Source organism: Rana temporaria, chromosome 3, assembly GCF_905171775.1.
Source record: "Rana temporaria chromosome 3, aRanTem1.1, whole genome shotgun sequence".
Lineage (NCBI taxonomy): Eukaryota > Metazoa > Chordata > Amphibia > Anura > Ranidae > Rana > Rana temporaria.
In genome coordinates this window covers 423136309-423154991 of record NC_053491.1, presented here as the reverse complement: position 1 = coordinate 423154991, position 18683 = coordinate 423136309, and the positions used below count along the sequence as shown (strand labels likewise).

Here is an 18683-nt window from a genome sequence, read left to right as displayed (position 1 = left end):
TATATATATATATATTGTTTGTTTTTTTAACGGTTGTAATTTATTATCTTGTTATATCAATAAAAAGTTCAGTTTTTACCACTACAGCGTTATAAACCCATGCAATATTAATAGAAATATAATAATAAAAATATTTGTGAAAAATCTTTTTTAAAAGTACATACATAAACTGAAATGGACAATAAACATTATTGAATTAGAGTTGAAAATATATTTATTGGTAGCATAACAAACAATACAAAAAACAACGTCCAGTGTTACATACTAGTGACAATCGTGAGAAGACATGCATAACTCCTATCACTATACAGAAAATAATGAACATCAACGATCGTCGTCAGAGGCAAAAAACAACTCCTGTCAGGGGAGTTTGGTTGTCTCTAGTCAGATAGCATACAAAAAAAATTCAAGAAAGTAAAAAGGGAAAAGAGAAGAGGGCGTGAGTAGAGGAAACGGGAAAAAGAAAGGAAGATTATTGAATTAAAAGATTTCCTGAATTGGTATATATATGTTTTACGTTGTGGATGCTGCATTTTGATTATTTATGGGTATGAGTTGAATTTCCTTGCCGTGTTCCTCGTCGGGCTGGTTTATGACGAGAAACACGTTCGTGTGTATGCTTAGAAACGCGCGCATGCTCAGAATAAAGTATGAGACGGGAGCGCACCTTCGGTAGAAGTAGCGTTCGTAAGGGAGATAGCACATTGGTGACGCTGTAACAGACTGAAAAGCGCGAATCGTCTCTCACCAAATATTTACTAACACGCAGTAACATGAGATTAGTAAAAGCAGCCCCAAGGGTGGCGCCAGTGGAATCAAACTTCCCCTTTATAGTGCCGTCGTACGTGTTGTACGTCACCGCGTTTGAGAACGACGAGATTTTGTCTTGACAGTGTTTACGCAAAGAAAGCTTGTCAAGATTCTCGTCAAGCCTGACAAGAACCCCGTCGAGGAAAATAATGTTTCTTTTACGACTAGATTCTCGGTCGTGTGTTCAAGGCCTCAGAGTCATCGCACACGTTACAATCTGATTGTACAATCTCCTTTAGATCTGCCAACAACTATGTAGGGCAAGGGCCTTCCTGATTGGATACAGATTGATTCGGTAGTTTAGGTAGGAATTCGTATTACCTAATTTTCTATATTGTATAGTGGACACCGTAGCTACTGTACTGCTATGCCAGGCCTATTTGTGGGCATTGCCAGTTTTCTTTTTTTGTTTCCCATCTATGGTCATAGAGATCTATGGATCTATAGATAGATTTATGGTCATAGAGATCTATGGATCTATCGATAGATTCATGGACAGAGAGATCCATGGATCTATAGATAGATTTATGGACAGAGAGATCTATGGATCTATCGATAGATTTATGGACAGAGAGATCTATGGATATATCGATAGATTTATGGACAGAGAGATCTATGGATATATCGATAGATTTATGGACAGAGAGATCTATGGATCTATCGATAGATTTATGGACAGAGAGATCCATGGATCTATAGATAGATTTATGGACAGAGAGATCTATGGATCTATCGATAGATTTATGGACAGAGAGATCCATTGATCTATAGATAGATTTATGGACAGAGAGATCTATCGATAGATTTATGGACAGAGAGATCTATGGATATATCGATAGATTTATGGACAGAGAGATCTATGGATATATCGATAGATTTATGGACAGAGCGGATCTGGAAGTCGGTCCGATCGAGCCCCAATGCCAGGGCAGCGGGGGGCAGCTGTGTCCTCTTAGAGACAAATTCCGAAAGCTCCCAGTTATGCCTTACTATCCCACTGTGACATTATTTGTATGACCAAAGGCCTACAAGTATCTCTGTGACTGTGTTTGATTTGTACTCTTGCTACTGTAACTTGTGTATATTGGTGGTCCGCGAGGACTGACTTTCTGATGAGAAATAAAAAATTTAAAAAAAAAAAAAAAGATTTATGGACAGAGAGATCCATGAATCTATAGATAGATTTATGGACAGAGAGATCTATGGATCTATCGATAGATTTATGGACAGAGAGATCTATGGATATATCGATAGATTTATGGACAGAGAGATCTATGGATATATCGATAGATTTATGGACAGAGAGATCTATGGATATATCGATAGATTTATGGACAGAGAGATCTATGGATCTATCGATAGATTTATGGACAGAGAGATCTATGGATATATCGATAGATTTATGGACAGAGAGATCTATGGATATATCGATAGATTTATGGACAGAGAGATCTATGGATATATCGATAGATTTATGGACAGAGAGATCTATGGATCTATCGATAGATTTATGGACAGAGAGATCTATGGATATATCGATAGATTTATGGACAGAGAGATCTATGGATATATCGATAGATTTATGGACAGAGAGATCTATGGATATATCGATAGATTTATGGACAGAGAGATCTATGGATATATCGATAGATTTATGGACAGAGAGATCTATGGATATATCGATAGATTTATGGACAGAGAGATCTATGGATATATCGATACATTTATGGACAGAGAGATCTGTGGATCTATAGATACATCTATTGACAGAGATATCTATGGATCTAAATATATATCTATGGATAGAGAGATCTATGGATCCAAAGATATATCTACGAACAGAGAGATCTATGGAACTATAGATACATTTGTGGATTTGACAGCTTGCTCCATCTGTTGTGCCTATTGGTCTTCAGGATGACAGCTGTGAAGTTGCAGTGTTTTGTTGGTTGTTGTATTGGTGTCTTGTCGGTTGTAGTATTAAAAGTGTCTTGTCAGTAGTAGTATCATGTGTTGTCGGTAGTAGTATTGTTTTGTATTATCAGTAGTAGTATTGTTGTCATGTAGGTTGTAGTATTGCTGTATTATCAGTAGTAGTATTGTTGTATTGTCGGTTATAGTATTGTATTGTTGGTTGTAGTATTGTTGTATTGTCGAGTGTAGTATTGTTGTATTGTTGGTTGTAGTATTGTTGGTTATAGTATTGTAGTATTGGTGTGTTGTTGGTTGTAGTATTGCTGTATTATCAGTAGTAGTATTGTTGTATTGTCGGTTATAGTATTGTATTGTTGGTTGTAGTATTGTTGTATTGTCGAGTGTAGTATTGTTGTATTGTTGGTTGTAGTATTGTTGGTTATAGTATTGTAGTATTGGTGTGTTGTTGGTTGTAGTATTGTTGTATTATCAGTAGTAGTATTGGTGTGTTGTCGGTTATAGTATTGTTGTATTGTCGGTTGTAGTATTGTTGTCTTGTCAGTAGTAGTATTGTTGTATTGTCGGTTGTAGTATTGGTGTGTTGTCCGTTGTAGTATTGTTGTATTGTCGAGTGTAGTATTGTTGTCTTGTTGGTTGTAGTATTTTCAGTAGTAGTATTGGTGTGTTATTGGTTGTAGTATTGTTGGTTGTAGTATTGTTGTCTTGTCGGTTGTAGTATTGTATTATCGGTTGTAGTATTGGTGTGTTGTCGGTTGTAGTATTGTATTATCAGTTGTAGTATTGGTGTCTTGTCGGTTGTAGTATTAGTGTTGTCGGTTGTAGTATTGGTGTGTTGTCGGTTGTAGGATTGGTGTGTTATCGGTTGTAGTATTTGTGTGTTGTCGGTTGTAGTATTGTTGTCTTGTGGGTTGTAGTATTGTATTATCGGTTGTAGTATTGGTGTGTTGTCGGTTGTAGTATTGGTGTGTTGTCGGTTGTAGTATTGTTGTCTTGTCAGTATTTGTATTGTTGTGCTCTCAGTATTGTTGTGCTCTCAGTATTGTTGTGCTGTCAGAGTAGTAAATGAAGCCTCTCCCAGGCAGGCTCATCCTCTGGGGTGAGGATCCATATAGAAATACATAATATATAATCCAATCTCTTTCAGTAGTAAATGAAGCCTCTCCCAGGCTCATGCTCGCAGTGAATCCTCTGAGGTGAGGAGCCATATAGAAATCCATAATATATAATCCTCCACATGTCGGATCTCATGTGTACGATCTGTAATGAGTGTAAGCTCCTCACCCCAGCCCTCTCCTATCTCTTCCTATGGGGATATTTGTCTGGAGGGCAGTCAGGGGGTTAATAGGTAGTCGGTTGTAACCCTGAACTCCCGGTTGGGCAGCCCTGGGCACAGTGCCTGGTATGAGAAGTGAGAGGAAAGAAAGGAGGACGGATGGGGGGGGGGGGGGGGTGAGAGAAGGGGGAGGGGCACAGCGTGTGAGACAGGAGGGAGGGGGGTGCTGTCTGTATGCAGCAGAATGGCAGAGCGGGCGGGCAGGCAGCGGGCACGGCCTGTGAGTAATAAGAGGGAGTGGGGGGAGGGGGGGTACGGTGAGAGTGGGTGGTGGAGGTGGGGGGGTCAGCAGCTTCACAATCCCCCCTTCACTTTGGGGACTCGTGGGAGTTTATTTCTGGCCATGCTGGTAGTAGACACCTGCTGTCCTATGTCCAAGCGGGCTGGAGAGAGTGAGGGACACAGGCTGGCATGTCCCCCCATCTAGACTTTGTCACTGCCCTGTGCCCCTCTCCCCGCCCAGTGACCCTGGATAGCCTAAACCCAACCACAATACACTCACACCCTGCCCTGTAATGGCACTACAATCAGTCATGGGCAATCTTCTCACTCACACCACATCTGCACTCACCTTATATTCACCCATGTCACACACACATCGGGATCACTGATAATGGGATCACTGACACCGGGATCACTGATAATGGGATCACTGACACCCGGATCACACACCCGGATCACTGGCACTGGGATCACAGACACCCGGATCACTGACACCGGGATCACTGACACCGGGATCACAGGCACCGGGATCACTGACACCAGGATCACTGACACCAGAATCACTGACATAGGGATCACTGACATAGGGATCACCGACACCGGGATCACTGACACCGGGATCACTGACACTGGGATCACTGATACCAGAATCACTGACATTGGGATCACTGTCACCGGGATCACTGACATTGGGATCACTGACATAGGGATCACTGACATTGGAATCACAGACACCGGGATGACTGACATAGGGATCGCTGACACCGGGATCACTGACATAGGGATCACTGACATAGGGATCACTGACATAGGGATCACTGACACCGGGATCACTGACATAGGGATCACTGACACCAGGATCACTGACACCGGGATCACTGACATAGGGATCGCTGACACCGGGATCACTGACATAGGGATCGCTGACACCAGGATCACTGACACCGGGATCACTGACATAGGGATCGCTGACACCGGGATCACTGACATAGGGATCACTGACACAGGGATCACTGACATAGGGATCACTGACACCGGGATCACTGACATTGGGATCACAGACACCGGGATCACTGACATTGGGATCACAGACACCGGGATCACTGACACCGGGATCACTGATACCAGGATCACTGACACTCACACTATAGTCACACTGACAGCCAATAGCACTATTATTTCTGCACACACTGCCTGCACATTATTCTGCCAAGTCTACATAACCTACCTGATGTGTGCAGAGGTGAGCTGAGCCCGGATTTATTGATGAGAAGGCTGGAGATCACAATGACTGATTTCATCTTCTCCATGTGTCACCTACAGGACTCGGGGTGTACACAGTCTGCCCCCAATATTGTCAGTAATATACACACTATGATGAAGAGGTCAGGGTGCCTACCTACCCACTGTGTACCCACCTACTGTCCACTGAGAGTGTTATCAACCAGATTTCCTAATGATCTGCCCATCAGTGCAGAGATAATTACCCTTAATTCCTCTACAAGTACTCAACTTGTTCCGCCATCTGCAGGGATCTCCCCATGTCTCTCTTTCTATCCAAATAAAATAATAATAATGTAATATAGTGTATATATTCAATGTATTCCCCATATGTGTTCTCTATAACGCGTTCTTTACCTTCTTTGTTATTCACATATAATCTGTCTCTCTCCTATCTATCTATCTATCTATCTATCTATCTATCTATCCTATCATTGGCTATCTATCTATCTATCTATCTATCTATCTTTATATCCATCATCTCTCTTCTTGTCTATCTATTCTATCCTATCTTTGGTAATCTATCTATCTATCTATCTATCTATCTATCTATCTATCTATCTATCTATCTATCTATCTATCCTATCTTTGGAAATCTATCTATCTATCTATCTATCTATCTATCTATCTATCTATCTATCTATATTTACATCTATCATCTCTCTCCTTGACTATCTATCTATCTATCTATCTATCTATCTATCTATCTATCCTATATTTGGTAATCTATCTATCTTTCTTTATATCTATCATCTCTTTCCTTATCTATCTATCTATCTATCTATCTATCTATCTATCTATCTTTATATCCATCATCTCTCTTCTTGTCTATCTATTCTATCCTATCTTTGGTAATCTATCTATCTATCTATCTATCTATCTATCTATCTATCTATCTATCTATCCTATCTTTGGTAATCTATCTATCTATCTATCTATCTATCTATCTATCTATCTATATTTACATCTATCATCTCTCTCCTTGACTATCTATCTATCTATCTATATATCTATCTATCTATCTATCTATCTATCTATCTATCTATCTATCTATCCTATCTTTGGTAATCTATCTATCTATCTTTCTTTATATCTATCATCTCTTTCCTTATCTATCTATCTATCTATCTATCTATCTATCTATCTATCTATCTATCTATCTATCTATATCTATCTATTTATCTATACTATCTTTATATCTATCATCTCTTTCATTGTCTATTTATCTATCTATCTATCTATCTATCTATCTATCTATCTATCTATCTATCTATCTATCTATCCTATCTTTGGTAATCATCTATCTATCTATCTATCTATCTATCTATCTATCTATCTATCTATCTATCCTATATTTGGTAATCATCTATCTATCTATCTATCTATCTATCTATCTATCTATCTATCTATCTATCTATCTATCTATCTATCCTATCTTTGGTAATCCATCTATCTATCTATCTATCTATCTATCTATCTTTATATTTATAATCTCTCTTCTTGTCTATCTATCTATCTTTCTTTATATCTATCATCTCTCTTCTTGTCTATCTATCTATCTTTCTTTCTTTCTTTCTTTATATATATATATTATCTCTCTCCTTGACTATCTATCTAGCTATCTATCTATCTTTCTTTATATCTATCATCTCTTTCTTTGTCTATCTATCTATCTATCTATCTATCTATCTATCTATCTATCTATCTATCCTATCTTTGGTAATCTATCTATCTATCTTTCTTTACATCTATCATCTCTCTCCTTGACTATCTATCTATCTATCTATCTATCTATCTATCTATCTATCTATCTTTATATCTATAATCTCTCTTCTTGTCTATCTATCTATCTATCTATCATCTCTCGTCTTGTCTATCTATCTATCTTTATATCTATAATCTCTCTTCTTGTCTATCTATCTATCTTTCTTTATATCTATTATCTCTCTCCTTGACTATCTATCTATCTATCTATCTATCTATCTATCTATCCTATCATTGGCTATCTATCTATCTATCTATCTATCTATCTATCTATCTTTATATCTATCATCTCTTTCCTTGTCTGTCTATCTATCTATCTATCTATCTATCTATCTATCTATCTATCTATCTATCTATCTATCTATCTATCTATCTATCTATCCATCCATATGTCCATGGTTGTCATTGTCATTTCCTCTGGTTTGCATGCTGCCAGGATGTGACTGTGTGTGATAAGTGTGATCATGTTGCCTGTTGGTGATCGGCTGAGACGGGAGAATATTCTGTGATGCTGATGTTGATCTCTTCTGTGATTTTAGGCGGATGCAGCGACCAGCTTCCTGCGAGCTGCCAGGGCTGGAAACTTGGACAAAGCCCTGGATCATCTGAGGAATGGAGTGGATATAAACACATGTAATCAGGTACAGAAAATGCCCATCGCTGTGCTTGCTCCACAGATTGAAGATTCTATATTGTAAATCCCCATACACATGATGAGAATATCGAATGATCGTCGTTTGTTTTTTTGCACGCTAGTCTCATATAAAAAATGAAGAGGTTACTAAACTTATGAGAATTCCCGTACGATGGAATACGACTTTGGAAGTGATTTCATGTATTTTATTGTATTATTTTCTTCCCAAGCATGCGCGGTCTTGCTGATTTTTTTGGGGTGATTAAAGGAAAATCGCACGATCTGGTATTGTACAAGAAAAACGTTCCTGTTTGTCCCTTGGGATAAGCAATCAGATTATCGTACGATTGCTTAGAAATCGATATTTTCCCTCCGATTTTCTCATCCTGTATACTCTGCACCAGAAAACACATATTTTATACATTGCATTGTAATTGCTTTATCTCTTATGTCGCTTCTATGCCAATTGTAAGGGGGGCAGGCTCTGCTGGTATTGGCAGTGGTAAGCCATGTACAAGACAGGGACTCCCGGGAACAGTCCAGGCAGGTTAGTCCTGCATTTTGTTTTTCATCAAGACAGCAAACATGATGCAGTGCTTGGGGGCTTTGTAAGTCCATAGTATAGAACAGGGGTCTCCAAACTGCGGCCCGAGGGCCAGATGTGGCCCTTTGCTAGCCTTTATGCGGCCCTTGGGGCACTATTCCTCCCACTGATATCGGGCACTATTCCTCCCACTGATATGGGGCACTATTCCTCCCACTGATATGGGGCACTATTCCTCCCACTGATATGGAGCACTATTCCTCCCACTGATATGGGGCACTATTCCTCCCACTGATATGGGGCACTATTCCTCCCACTGATATGGGGCACTATTCCTCCCACTGATATGGGGCACTATTCCTCCCACTGATATGAGGCACTATTCCTCCCACTGATATGGGGCACTATTCCTCCCACTGATATGAGGCACTATTCCTCCCACTGATATGGGGCACTATTCCTCCCACTGATATGGGGCACTATTCCTCCCACTGATATGAGGCACTATTCCTCCCACTGATATGAGGCACTATTCCTCCAACTGATATGGGGCACTATTCCTCCCACTGATATGGGGCACTATTCCTCCCACTGATATGGGGCACTATTCCTCCCACTGATATGGGGCACTATTCCTCCCACTGATATGGGGCACTATTCCTCCCACTGATATGAGACACTATTCCTCCCACTGATATGGGGCACTATTCCTCCCACTGATATGAGACACTATTCCTCCCACTGATATGAGGCACAATTTCTTCTACTAATATCAATGATGGGATACTATTCCTCCTACTGATAGGGGCCCTACTCCTCCTCCTACTGACCACCAGCCCTGAGGCCACATTTTTTCTCACTGGAGCTGGGTCCGGGACATTTTTTGCCCCCCGCTGGCCACAATGCAGCCCTCCTAAAGTCTGAAAGACAATAAAGTGGCCCTTTGTTTGAAAAGTTTGGAGACCCCTGGTATAGAACAAAGCAAACCTCTGCTCCCCTGAGCCACTAACTAAACTCAGGTCAATTCCAGACTAACAGGGTGTGCTCCAATGGGTTCCCTGAAAAATAGACATTTCTACCCTACTTAGTGTTCTGTCAGCACTCTTCCTTTTCACCCAGCAGCAGGCTTCCATAGCAATAGAAGAGAGAAAGAGGCCTGGACATCAGTCAGCTCACATACACTATATTATTAATAGTATTGGGACACCTGCCTTTACACACACATGAACTCTAATGGCATCCCAGTCTTAGTCCATAGTGTTCAATATTGAGATGGCCCACCCTTTGGAGATATAACAGCTTCAACTCTTCTGGGAAGGCTGTCCACAAGGATTAGGAGTGTGTCTATGGGAATGTTTGACCATTCTTCCAGAAGCGCATTTGTGAGGTCAGACACTGATGTGGAGAAGGCCTGGCTCGCAGTCTCCGCTCAAATTCTTCCCAAAGGTGTTCTATCGGGTTGAGGTCAGGACTCTGTGCAGGCCAGTCAAGTTCCTCCACCCCAAATTCGCTGATCCCTGTCTTTATGGACCTTGCTTTGTGCACTGGTCCAAAAGGGGGGATTATGGTGTGGGTTTGTTTTTTTTAGGGGTTGGGATTGGTCCCTTAGTTCCAGTGAAGAGAACTCTTAAGACATTTTGGGCCATTTCATGCTCCTAACTTTGTGGAAACAGTTTGGGGGTGGCCCCTTCCTGTTCCAACATTACTGCGCACCAGTGCACAAAGCAAGGTCCATAAAGACATGGGTGAGCGAGTTTGAAGTGGAGGAACTTGACTGGCCAGCTGTTGTAGTTGCAAATGATGGGCCAACTCAATATTGAACCCTATGGACTAAGACTGGCATGCCATTAAAGTTCAAGGGCTGGATTCAGATAGAATGGTCTATCTATGTGGCGGTGTAACGTATCTCAGATACGTTACGCCGCAGTAAATTTGGGCGCAAGTTCCGTATTCAGAAAGAACTTGCGCCCTTAGTTACGGCGGTGTAATGTATTTGGTCTGGCGTAAGCCCGCCTAATTTAAATGGAGATGATGTGGGCGTGTTTTATGTCAATACACTGTGACCCCGCGTATTTGACGTATTTTACGAACGGCGCATGCGCCGTACGTCGAATATCCCAGTGTGCATTGCTCCAAAGTACGCTGCAAGGACGTATTGGTTTCGACGTGAACGTAAATGACGTCCAGCCCTATTTGTGAACGACTTACGCAAACGACGTAAAATTTTCAAAACTCGGCTCGGGAACGACATCCATACTTAACATTAGCTACGCCTCATATAGCAGGGGTAACTTTACGCCGAAAAAAGCCTAACGTAAACGACATAAAAAAAAAATGCGCCGGTGGGACGTATGTTTCTGAATCGGAGTAAATACCTAATTAGCATATTCCTTGCGTAACTATACGGAAGCGCCACCTAGCGGCCAGCGTAAATATGCAGCCTAAGATACGACGGTGTAGGACACTTACGCCGGTAGGATCATAGGGAAATCTATGCGTAACTGATTCTCTGAATCAGGCGCATAGATACGACGGCCCGCACTCAGAGATACGACGGCGTATCTCGTATCTGAATCCGGCCCCATGTGTGTGTAAAGGCAGACGTCCCAATACTTTTGGTAATACAGTATATCTAAAGGTATGTGCACAATTGAGACTAATGGTAGCCATACACGCTTTATTTTTTTTTAAATCTGATTGATGTGAGCTTTAACAAAGCTATTGAATTGGCAAACAATCAAATAGGCATAACTTCCCTCCTGCTTGGTTTAGACTTGATTGAATTCAAAATCAATCAAACTGAGTTCTAACCATAGGTGTGCGCAGCATCAGGCCCCTTTCACACTGGGGGCGGGGGTGGCGGCGTCGGTAAATAGCTGCTATTTTTAGCGGCGCTTTATCATCAATTTCGCTGCGCTATTCGGCCGCTAACGGGGCGGTTTTATCCCCCGCTAGCGGCTGAGAAAGGGTTAAAAACCACCAGTGGTATAGCTGCGGTGCTCCATTGATTTCAATGTGGAGCAGCGGTATACACACTGGGGTAGATTCAGATAGATTAGCGGATCTTTAGATCCGCGTAATCTATCTGATTTACGATCCGCCGGCGCAGGTTTGAGAGGCTAGTGCTGTATTCAGAAAGCACTTACCTCAAAACTTGCGCCGGCGGATCGTAAATCCCCCGGCGGAATTCAAATTCCGCGGCTAGGGGGAGTGTAGTATTTAAATCAGGCGCCTCCCCGCGCCGATTTAACTGCGCATGCGCCACCGGCTAAATTTCCCAGCGTGCATTGCTCCAAATGACGTCGCTAGGACGTCATTGGTTTAGACGGGAACGTAAATTACGTCCATCCGTATTCGTGACCGGCTTACGCAAACGACGTAAAAAATTCAAAACTCGGCGCGGGAACGACGGCCATACTTAACATAGGATACGCCGCATATAGCAGGGGTAACTATCCGCCGGAAAAAGCCGAACGCAAACGACGTAAAAAAAAAAGCGACGGGCGGGCGTTCGTTTCTGAATCGGCGGATCTCCTCATTTGCATATTCGTCGCATATACAAATGGAAGCGCCACCTAGCGGCCGTCGGGAGAATCTACCCCACTGTTCCTTCACCGCTTCAAAGATGCTGCTCCTGCTAGCGCACCGCTCCAGTGTGAAAGCCCTCTGGGCCTTCACACTGGAGAGACAGCAGCGGCTGTTTCAGGTCGGTTTGCAGGCGCTATTTTTAGCGTTATAGCGCCTGCAAAGCGTCCCAGTGTGAAAGGGGTCTTAGGGTGTGGCACCCCAAAGCTCAAACACACATGCCTTTCTCTGCAGCCTCAGCTGAACTGGACCGTGAATGAATGGAAAGTGCTGAGGTGCTTTCTGTTCATTTACAAACTGAAGCATAGTAAACATAGTTTACTATGCTTCGGTTATGAATGAACACAGTGAGCGAGTGTGTTCACTATGGTCATTTCGAAAAGCAAGAGGCCAGTAAATTACATATTTGCTAGCCCCATACCCCACTCTCCAAGCTAAAACATCCCCTGTTACAGCAGCTGGGGGGAGAGGAGAAGAAGGAAGCCAGCAACACTGCGGGGTGGGGGGATAACAGGGGGGGGGGCACAATTATAGCAAAACACATTTCTAAGTGGTATTAAACTGAAAACCAAAATGTAATATATTGCATCTTACCAATCATTAGATGTGGTGGCTGCATTAGTTTCCTTTCCCCCCTCACCACCTGTTAAATGCTCCCTAAAGAGTGATCCCAATGCAGTTCACCATGGAGAAAGCACTGCTAGTGTAAATTAGCTTTCGGAGTCTATCTAGCAGTCACGGCCACGCAGCACATTTCTGTAATGCTTTCCTATCTTACAGCTGGCTTTGCTTAACCACTTGACCTCTGGAAGGTTCACCCCCTCCATGACCAGGCCACTTTTTGGCATACGGCACTGCGTTACTTTAACTGACAATTGCGTACGACGCTGTACCCAAATAAAATGTATGTCCCTAATAAACATATATTGATCGGTTTACGTGAATATTACAGCATCTACAAACTATGGAATATATACTGGAATTTTTATTTACTAGTAATGGCGGCGACCAGCGACTTATAGCAGGCCTGCGATATTGCAGCGGACAATCGAAACACTAACTGACACTCTGTGGGAACCAGTGACACTAATACATTGATCAGTGCTTAAAATATGCACTGTCACTGTACTAATGATACTGGCTGGGAAGGGTTTAAACATCTAGGGCAGTGTTTCCCAACTCCAGTCCTCAAGGCACACCAACAGGTCATGTTTTCAGGCTTTCCATTATTTTGCACAGGTGATTTGATCAGTTTCACTGCCTTAGTAATTACCACAGCCGTTTCATCTGAGGGAAATCCTGAAAACATGACCTGTTGGGAAACACTGATCTAGGGCAATCAAAGGTTTAACCACTTCCCGACGGCCGTACGAATATGTGCGGCCGCAGGGTGGTTCTAAATCTCTGACAGGACGCATATATGCGTCCTCCGCTCTTCCAGGCCACTAGAGGGCGCGCGAGCGCCGCCAGTGGCGCGCACGTGCCCGCCGCATTCCTGAGATACTGATGCGCGTGCCTGGCGGCCATGATGTCCGCCAGGCACTCGCGATCGGCGGCTACAGGGACAAGACGTGGAGCTCTGTGTGTAAACACAGAGATCCATGTCCTGTCAGGGAGAGAGGAGACCGATCTGTGTCCCTTGTACATAGGGACACAGCATCAGTCACCTCCCCCAGTCACCCCCCTCCCCCCACAGTTAGAACACACCCAGGGAATACATTTAACCCCTTTCATGCCCCCTAGTGTTAACCCCTTCACTGCCAGTCACATTTATACAGTAATCGGTGCATTTTTATAGCACTGATCGCAGTATAAATGTAAATGCTGCCAAAAATGTGTCAAAAGTGTCCGATGTGTCCGCCATAACGTCGCAGTCCCAATAAAAATCGCAGATCGCCGCCATTACTAGTAAAAAAAAATAATAATAAAAATTTATAATAATTCTGTCCCCTATTTTGTAAGCGCTATAACTTTTGCGCAAACCAGTCGCTTATTGCGATTTTTTTTTTACTAAAAATATGTAGAAGAATACGTAAACTGAGAAAAAAAATGTTTTTTTTTAAAAAAAAAATGGGCTATTTATTATAGTAACAAGTAAAAAATATTTTCGCTCTTTTTTTGTTTATGGCGCAAAAAATAAAAACTGCAGAGGTGATCAAATACCACCAAAAGAAAGCTCTATTTGTGGGGAAAAAAGGACGCCAATTTTGTTTGGGAGCCATGTCACACGACCGCGCAATTGTCAGTTAAAGTGACGCAGTGCCAGAAGCTGAAATTTCACCTGGTCAGGAAGGGGTATACGTGCCCAGTAAGGAAGTGGTTAAATGTGTGCCTAGCCAGTGTTTTGGTGTACGCTGTGTGCTGTTTTTACTAGGAGAAGAAATGGATTCTAGTCCCTGCTTTGCAGGAACACAGAATCCATCCCTTCCGCCATCAGAACAGCAATCTGCTTCTGTTTTTTTTTTATGCAGGCAGATCGCCGTTCTGTGTTCTTTACCGAAGATCGGCGGGTGCCAGAGGACATTGAGTGCCCAGCACATGCAGATCGGCTTCTGCTGTGAATATTCACAGCAGAAGTAGCCCTCTGGCGGCGCACGCGCGCTCCCCGGCTGATGGAAATGGCAGATCACATATATACACGGGATCCTGCGCACGGCTGCTGCCCTGTAGCAGTCAAACTGCTATAGGGCGGTCAGCAAGTGGTTAACAATCTCTCAAAGTGCTCAACATCTCCTCTGCCCGTTTATCTTTAGTCCATCTCAGGGTCTAAGCTGACCATACATATTCGTATGAAAAATCTCAACAGTACATTCGATAATGCCAACCGAGACTTGATGAATGTCCTTTGAAAGTGCTGGAAAATTTCCTTTTATGAAAACCACATACACTGCTAGAAATGTGTTTGTTGGAGAAAACATTTCCAACCTGCTCCTTCAAATTGTCTAATTTAAAACGATTGTTGATTTAACCCTACTAGAGATTAGAAAATCATGAAACTTTCAGTTCAAAATTTTTACTTGTATTTATTCCTATACTTGAATCTTCTCAATTGCTCCACCATTCCTCCGCTATTTCTTGTATACAAAGTGCATCTACTCAACCAGACCGTATCTCTGACAGTCCAGTGTCTGAAAGGCTCCCAGTAAGGACTGTACACAAACTGGCCTTCAGACAGAAAGGTTTTCTCATGCTTTCCTCTTTTATACTGCAATACAGGCATACCCCGCTTTAAATACACTCACTTTACGTACACCCGCGAGACAAAATTCCCGCCAGCCAGCCCAGAGTTGCCTGCTAGCCAGCCCTGAGTTACCCGCCAGCCAGCCCAGAGTTACCCACCAGCCATACCCGCCAGCAAGCCCAGAGTTGCCTGCCAGCCCAGAGTTGTCTGCCAGCCAGCCCAAAGTTGCCTGCCAGCCATGCCCGCCAGCCAGGCCAGAGTTGCCTGCCAGCCAGCCCCGAGATTTCCCCGTCAGCCATACCCACCAGCCGGCCCAGAATTAATCGCCCGCCAGCCCAGAGTTAACCGCCAGCCCAGAGTTACCTACCAGCCATGCCCGCCAGCCAACCCAGAGTTGCCTGCCAGCCAGCCCAGAGTTGCCGCCAGACAGCCCAGCCATGCCCACCAGCCAGCCCAGAGTTACCCGCCCGCCAGCCCAGAGTTAACCGCCAGCCCAGAGTTACCTACCAGCCATGCCCGCCAGCAAGCCCAGAGTTGCCTGCCAGCCAGCCCAGAGTTGTCTGCCAGCCAGCCCAAAGTTGCCTGCCAGCCATGCCCGCCAGCCAGGCCAAAGTTGCCTGCCATCCAGCCCCGAGATTTCCCCGTCAGCCATGCCCACCAGCCGGCCCAGAATTACCCGCCCGCCAGCCCAGAGTTAACCGCCAGCCCAGAGTTACCTACCAGCCATGCCCGCCAGCCAGCCCAGAGTTGCCGCCAGACAGCCCAGCCATGCCCACCAGCTGGCCCAGAGTTACCCGCCCACCAGCCCAGAGTTAACCGCCAGCCCAGAGTTACCTACCAGCCATGTCCGCCAGCCAGCCCAGAGTTGCCTGCCAGCCAGCCCAGAATTGCCGCCAGACAGCCCAGCCATGCCCACCAGCCAGCCCAGAGTTACCCACCCGCCAGCCCAGAGTTAACCGCCAGCCCAGAGTTACCCACCCGCCAGCCCAGAGTTAACCGCCAGCCCAGAGTTACCTACCAGCCATGCCCGCCAGCCAGCCCAGAGTTGCCTGCCAGCCAGCCAGCCCAGAGTAATCCGCTGGCCAGCCCAGAGTTTCTGCCTAAACGTAAGTGGATTACTTTACAGTACTAAAATCTTCACTTTCTGATTCCCCCACTAAATCCCATAGCCCTCCAGTATAGGCCCTGATCCCCCCTCTACAGCCCCTGACCCCCCCAGAAGTGAAAAAAGGTATTGCTTCGCTTTAAGTACTTTTTCGTTTTACATACAGACTCTGGTCCCATTGTGTACTAAAAAAAGTGGGGTATGCCTGTAGTGGACACATTCATGTACAATTCAGTAGCCAGTCTTCCCAATCTAGTGGTCAACGGCCTGCTTGGAGGTAACACAAGCTTCCGCTCACAAAAAAGGAAAAAATAAATAAATAAGAAAAACTAAGGTATCAGCACTATATATAGGAGTTTTGGCTTTCTGACTTCTAGGGTTGTCCGCCATTGACATACTAAAGGAACACAACAGTACCACATAATCTAGCATAGCTTCAGCACTAAACCATTGTTTCCTGGTTCAGCCGGCACCTTTGGGTCCTCTGGAGAATATCAGGCGTGTGGGAAAGGTCCAGCCTCATATGTCCTGTGATCCTAAAGGGGGAGATATGTGGTCAGACCTGTCCCACAGGCCGTGTATTCTGCCCGACCTCACCGTGCCTTCTGACCTTTCACTTCACCAGAAAATGAGACCTAACCTGATGATTTTCTCCTGTTATTCGAGTTTCAGCGCTCATCTTCTTTACAACCTCATTTAGGTTCACTTAATCGTCTTTGAATTTCTCTATATGACCTCAGTATTTCAGTGGTACAATACCCCATCCCCAGTAATGCAAGCTAGAGAAGGAAAGGCTAATGCGACACAAAAGTGATGCTTTCATGATTGCTGGCAGGTAAATCCACCACCAGGTTTTGATCACCTCAAGATCCTCACTTGTGAGATATTCCAACTAAAACTGACCCTACACAAAATGAATTTCGGACGGTTCTCGATGAACTGTCAGCTGTCTTCTATCTGATATCCTTTGACTGAAAAATCAGATGCAGACACTGTTTGGGTATTTTGACCACCGTTGGGGCCAACTTGCCGAAATACAATAGCTGCAATCAGGGCTGGACTGGGACAGAAATTTGGCCCTGGACTTCATCCAGACCGGCCCACTTTGACAGGTCTCTCCCATGGTGGCCGGACAACTCCCGCACCCCCCCGGCCACCCAAGCCCCCTCTCCCCATTCACTAGCCACTAGCCGTTCTATTTATTAGAGTAGAACGGCTGGTACTGGTACTCTTATAGACAGTACCAATGGGGAAGCTAGACATTATTTCACCCAGGTCAAAGAATCAGTTCGGTGCCCCCCCTTATGGCACAAGATTAGGCAGAAGTGAGAAACTCCCAGGCCATAGCTGTTGAGTCAGCTGTCATGCTTCTCTGTCATACCCCCTGTTCCTCTGCTCCTCCCCCTGCTTCTGTGTTGCCCCCAGGTGAGTGCTGCGGGGAGGGGGGGGAGAGACAGAGGAGCGGAGGGGGGAGGCGATCCGCTGTCACTGAAGCCGGCCCACTGAGCCATCGGCCCACCAGGAAACTCCCTGTAGTCCCAATGGCCAGTCCATCACTGGCTGCAATGGGAGTTATGTCCGTTGGTGCTGTGTAACATACATGAAAAAATCTATATGTATGTGTCCTAGTTTTGCCTGATTCCATCAGCCATTGCAATGCCCAGTGGTGATGTCACCCACCTCATCAATTTGAAAATAAGGTAGAATAATTTGATACTCGTGGAGTCCCTTGTTTTTTGCCTTGTGGTAGAGATACAAACTGCTGTGGTAAATCTTGTATTTGGAGTCTAAGACATCGATGAACAGGACTTTTTTTATACTGAAAATGTGGAAAGCTCTGTAAAAATAAATTGGAGTCAATAGTGAAGGCAAAATTAAAGTTTAATGGGCTTCAAATGATTTCTTAAGCAGCCCATAGATTATGCAATTTTTTTTCCGTGGTGGAAGTAAAGAAAAGCACTGACTGTGTCGATTGGGGAATTTCTCCCACGGCACTATTGTGTTCTGCCAGCGGGAAGTCTCCTCAGGACACAATAATTGCTGGCGGCTATAGCCGCCAGCAGTAATCGCATATATAACATCTGACAGCCTGGTTATACCCAAGATAATTGATGGATTGACTCACTGTGACCCACGGTTTGGTTAGTGTGCCACTCAGGCTCGATTACGATGGGGATGCCACATCCGCTGCAGGAGTGCTAGCAAGGGATTGAGCTTGTCTCTGCTCCTGTAGACACTGGAGGGAAGAGAGGAAAGATCCCTGGTGCTGCACATCCACGGAATCCTATG

General features: G+C 44.2%; 1 protein-coding gene across 10 annotated transcripts in view; it reads left to right on the top strand.

Annotated features, from left to right (window-relative positions):
• Positions 1-18683, top strand: part of ANK1 (ankyrin 1) — a 373803-nt gene that overhangs the window by 161772 nt on the left and 193348 nt on the right. For 9 of the 10 annotated variants that reach the window (XM_040346192.1, XM_040346197.1, XM_040346201.1 and 6 more), the window contains exon 2: positions 7885-7986. In XM_040346192.1, coding sequence (XP_040202126.1) covers positions 7885-7986 — 102 coding nt within the window. Of the gene's footprint in view, positions 1-4256; positions 4299-7884; positions 7987-18683 lie in introns of those variants that run through there. The other variant, XM_040346198.1, reaches the window with a different exon arrangement.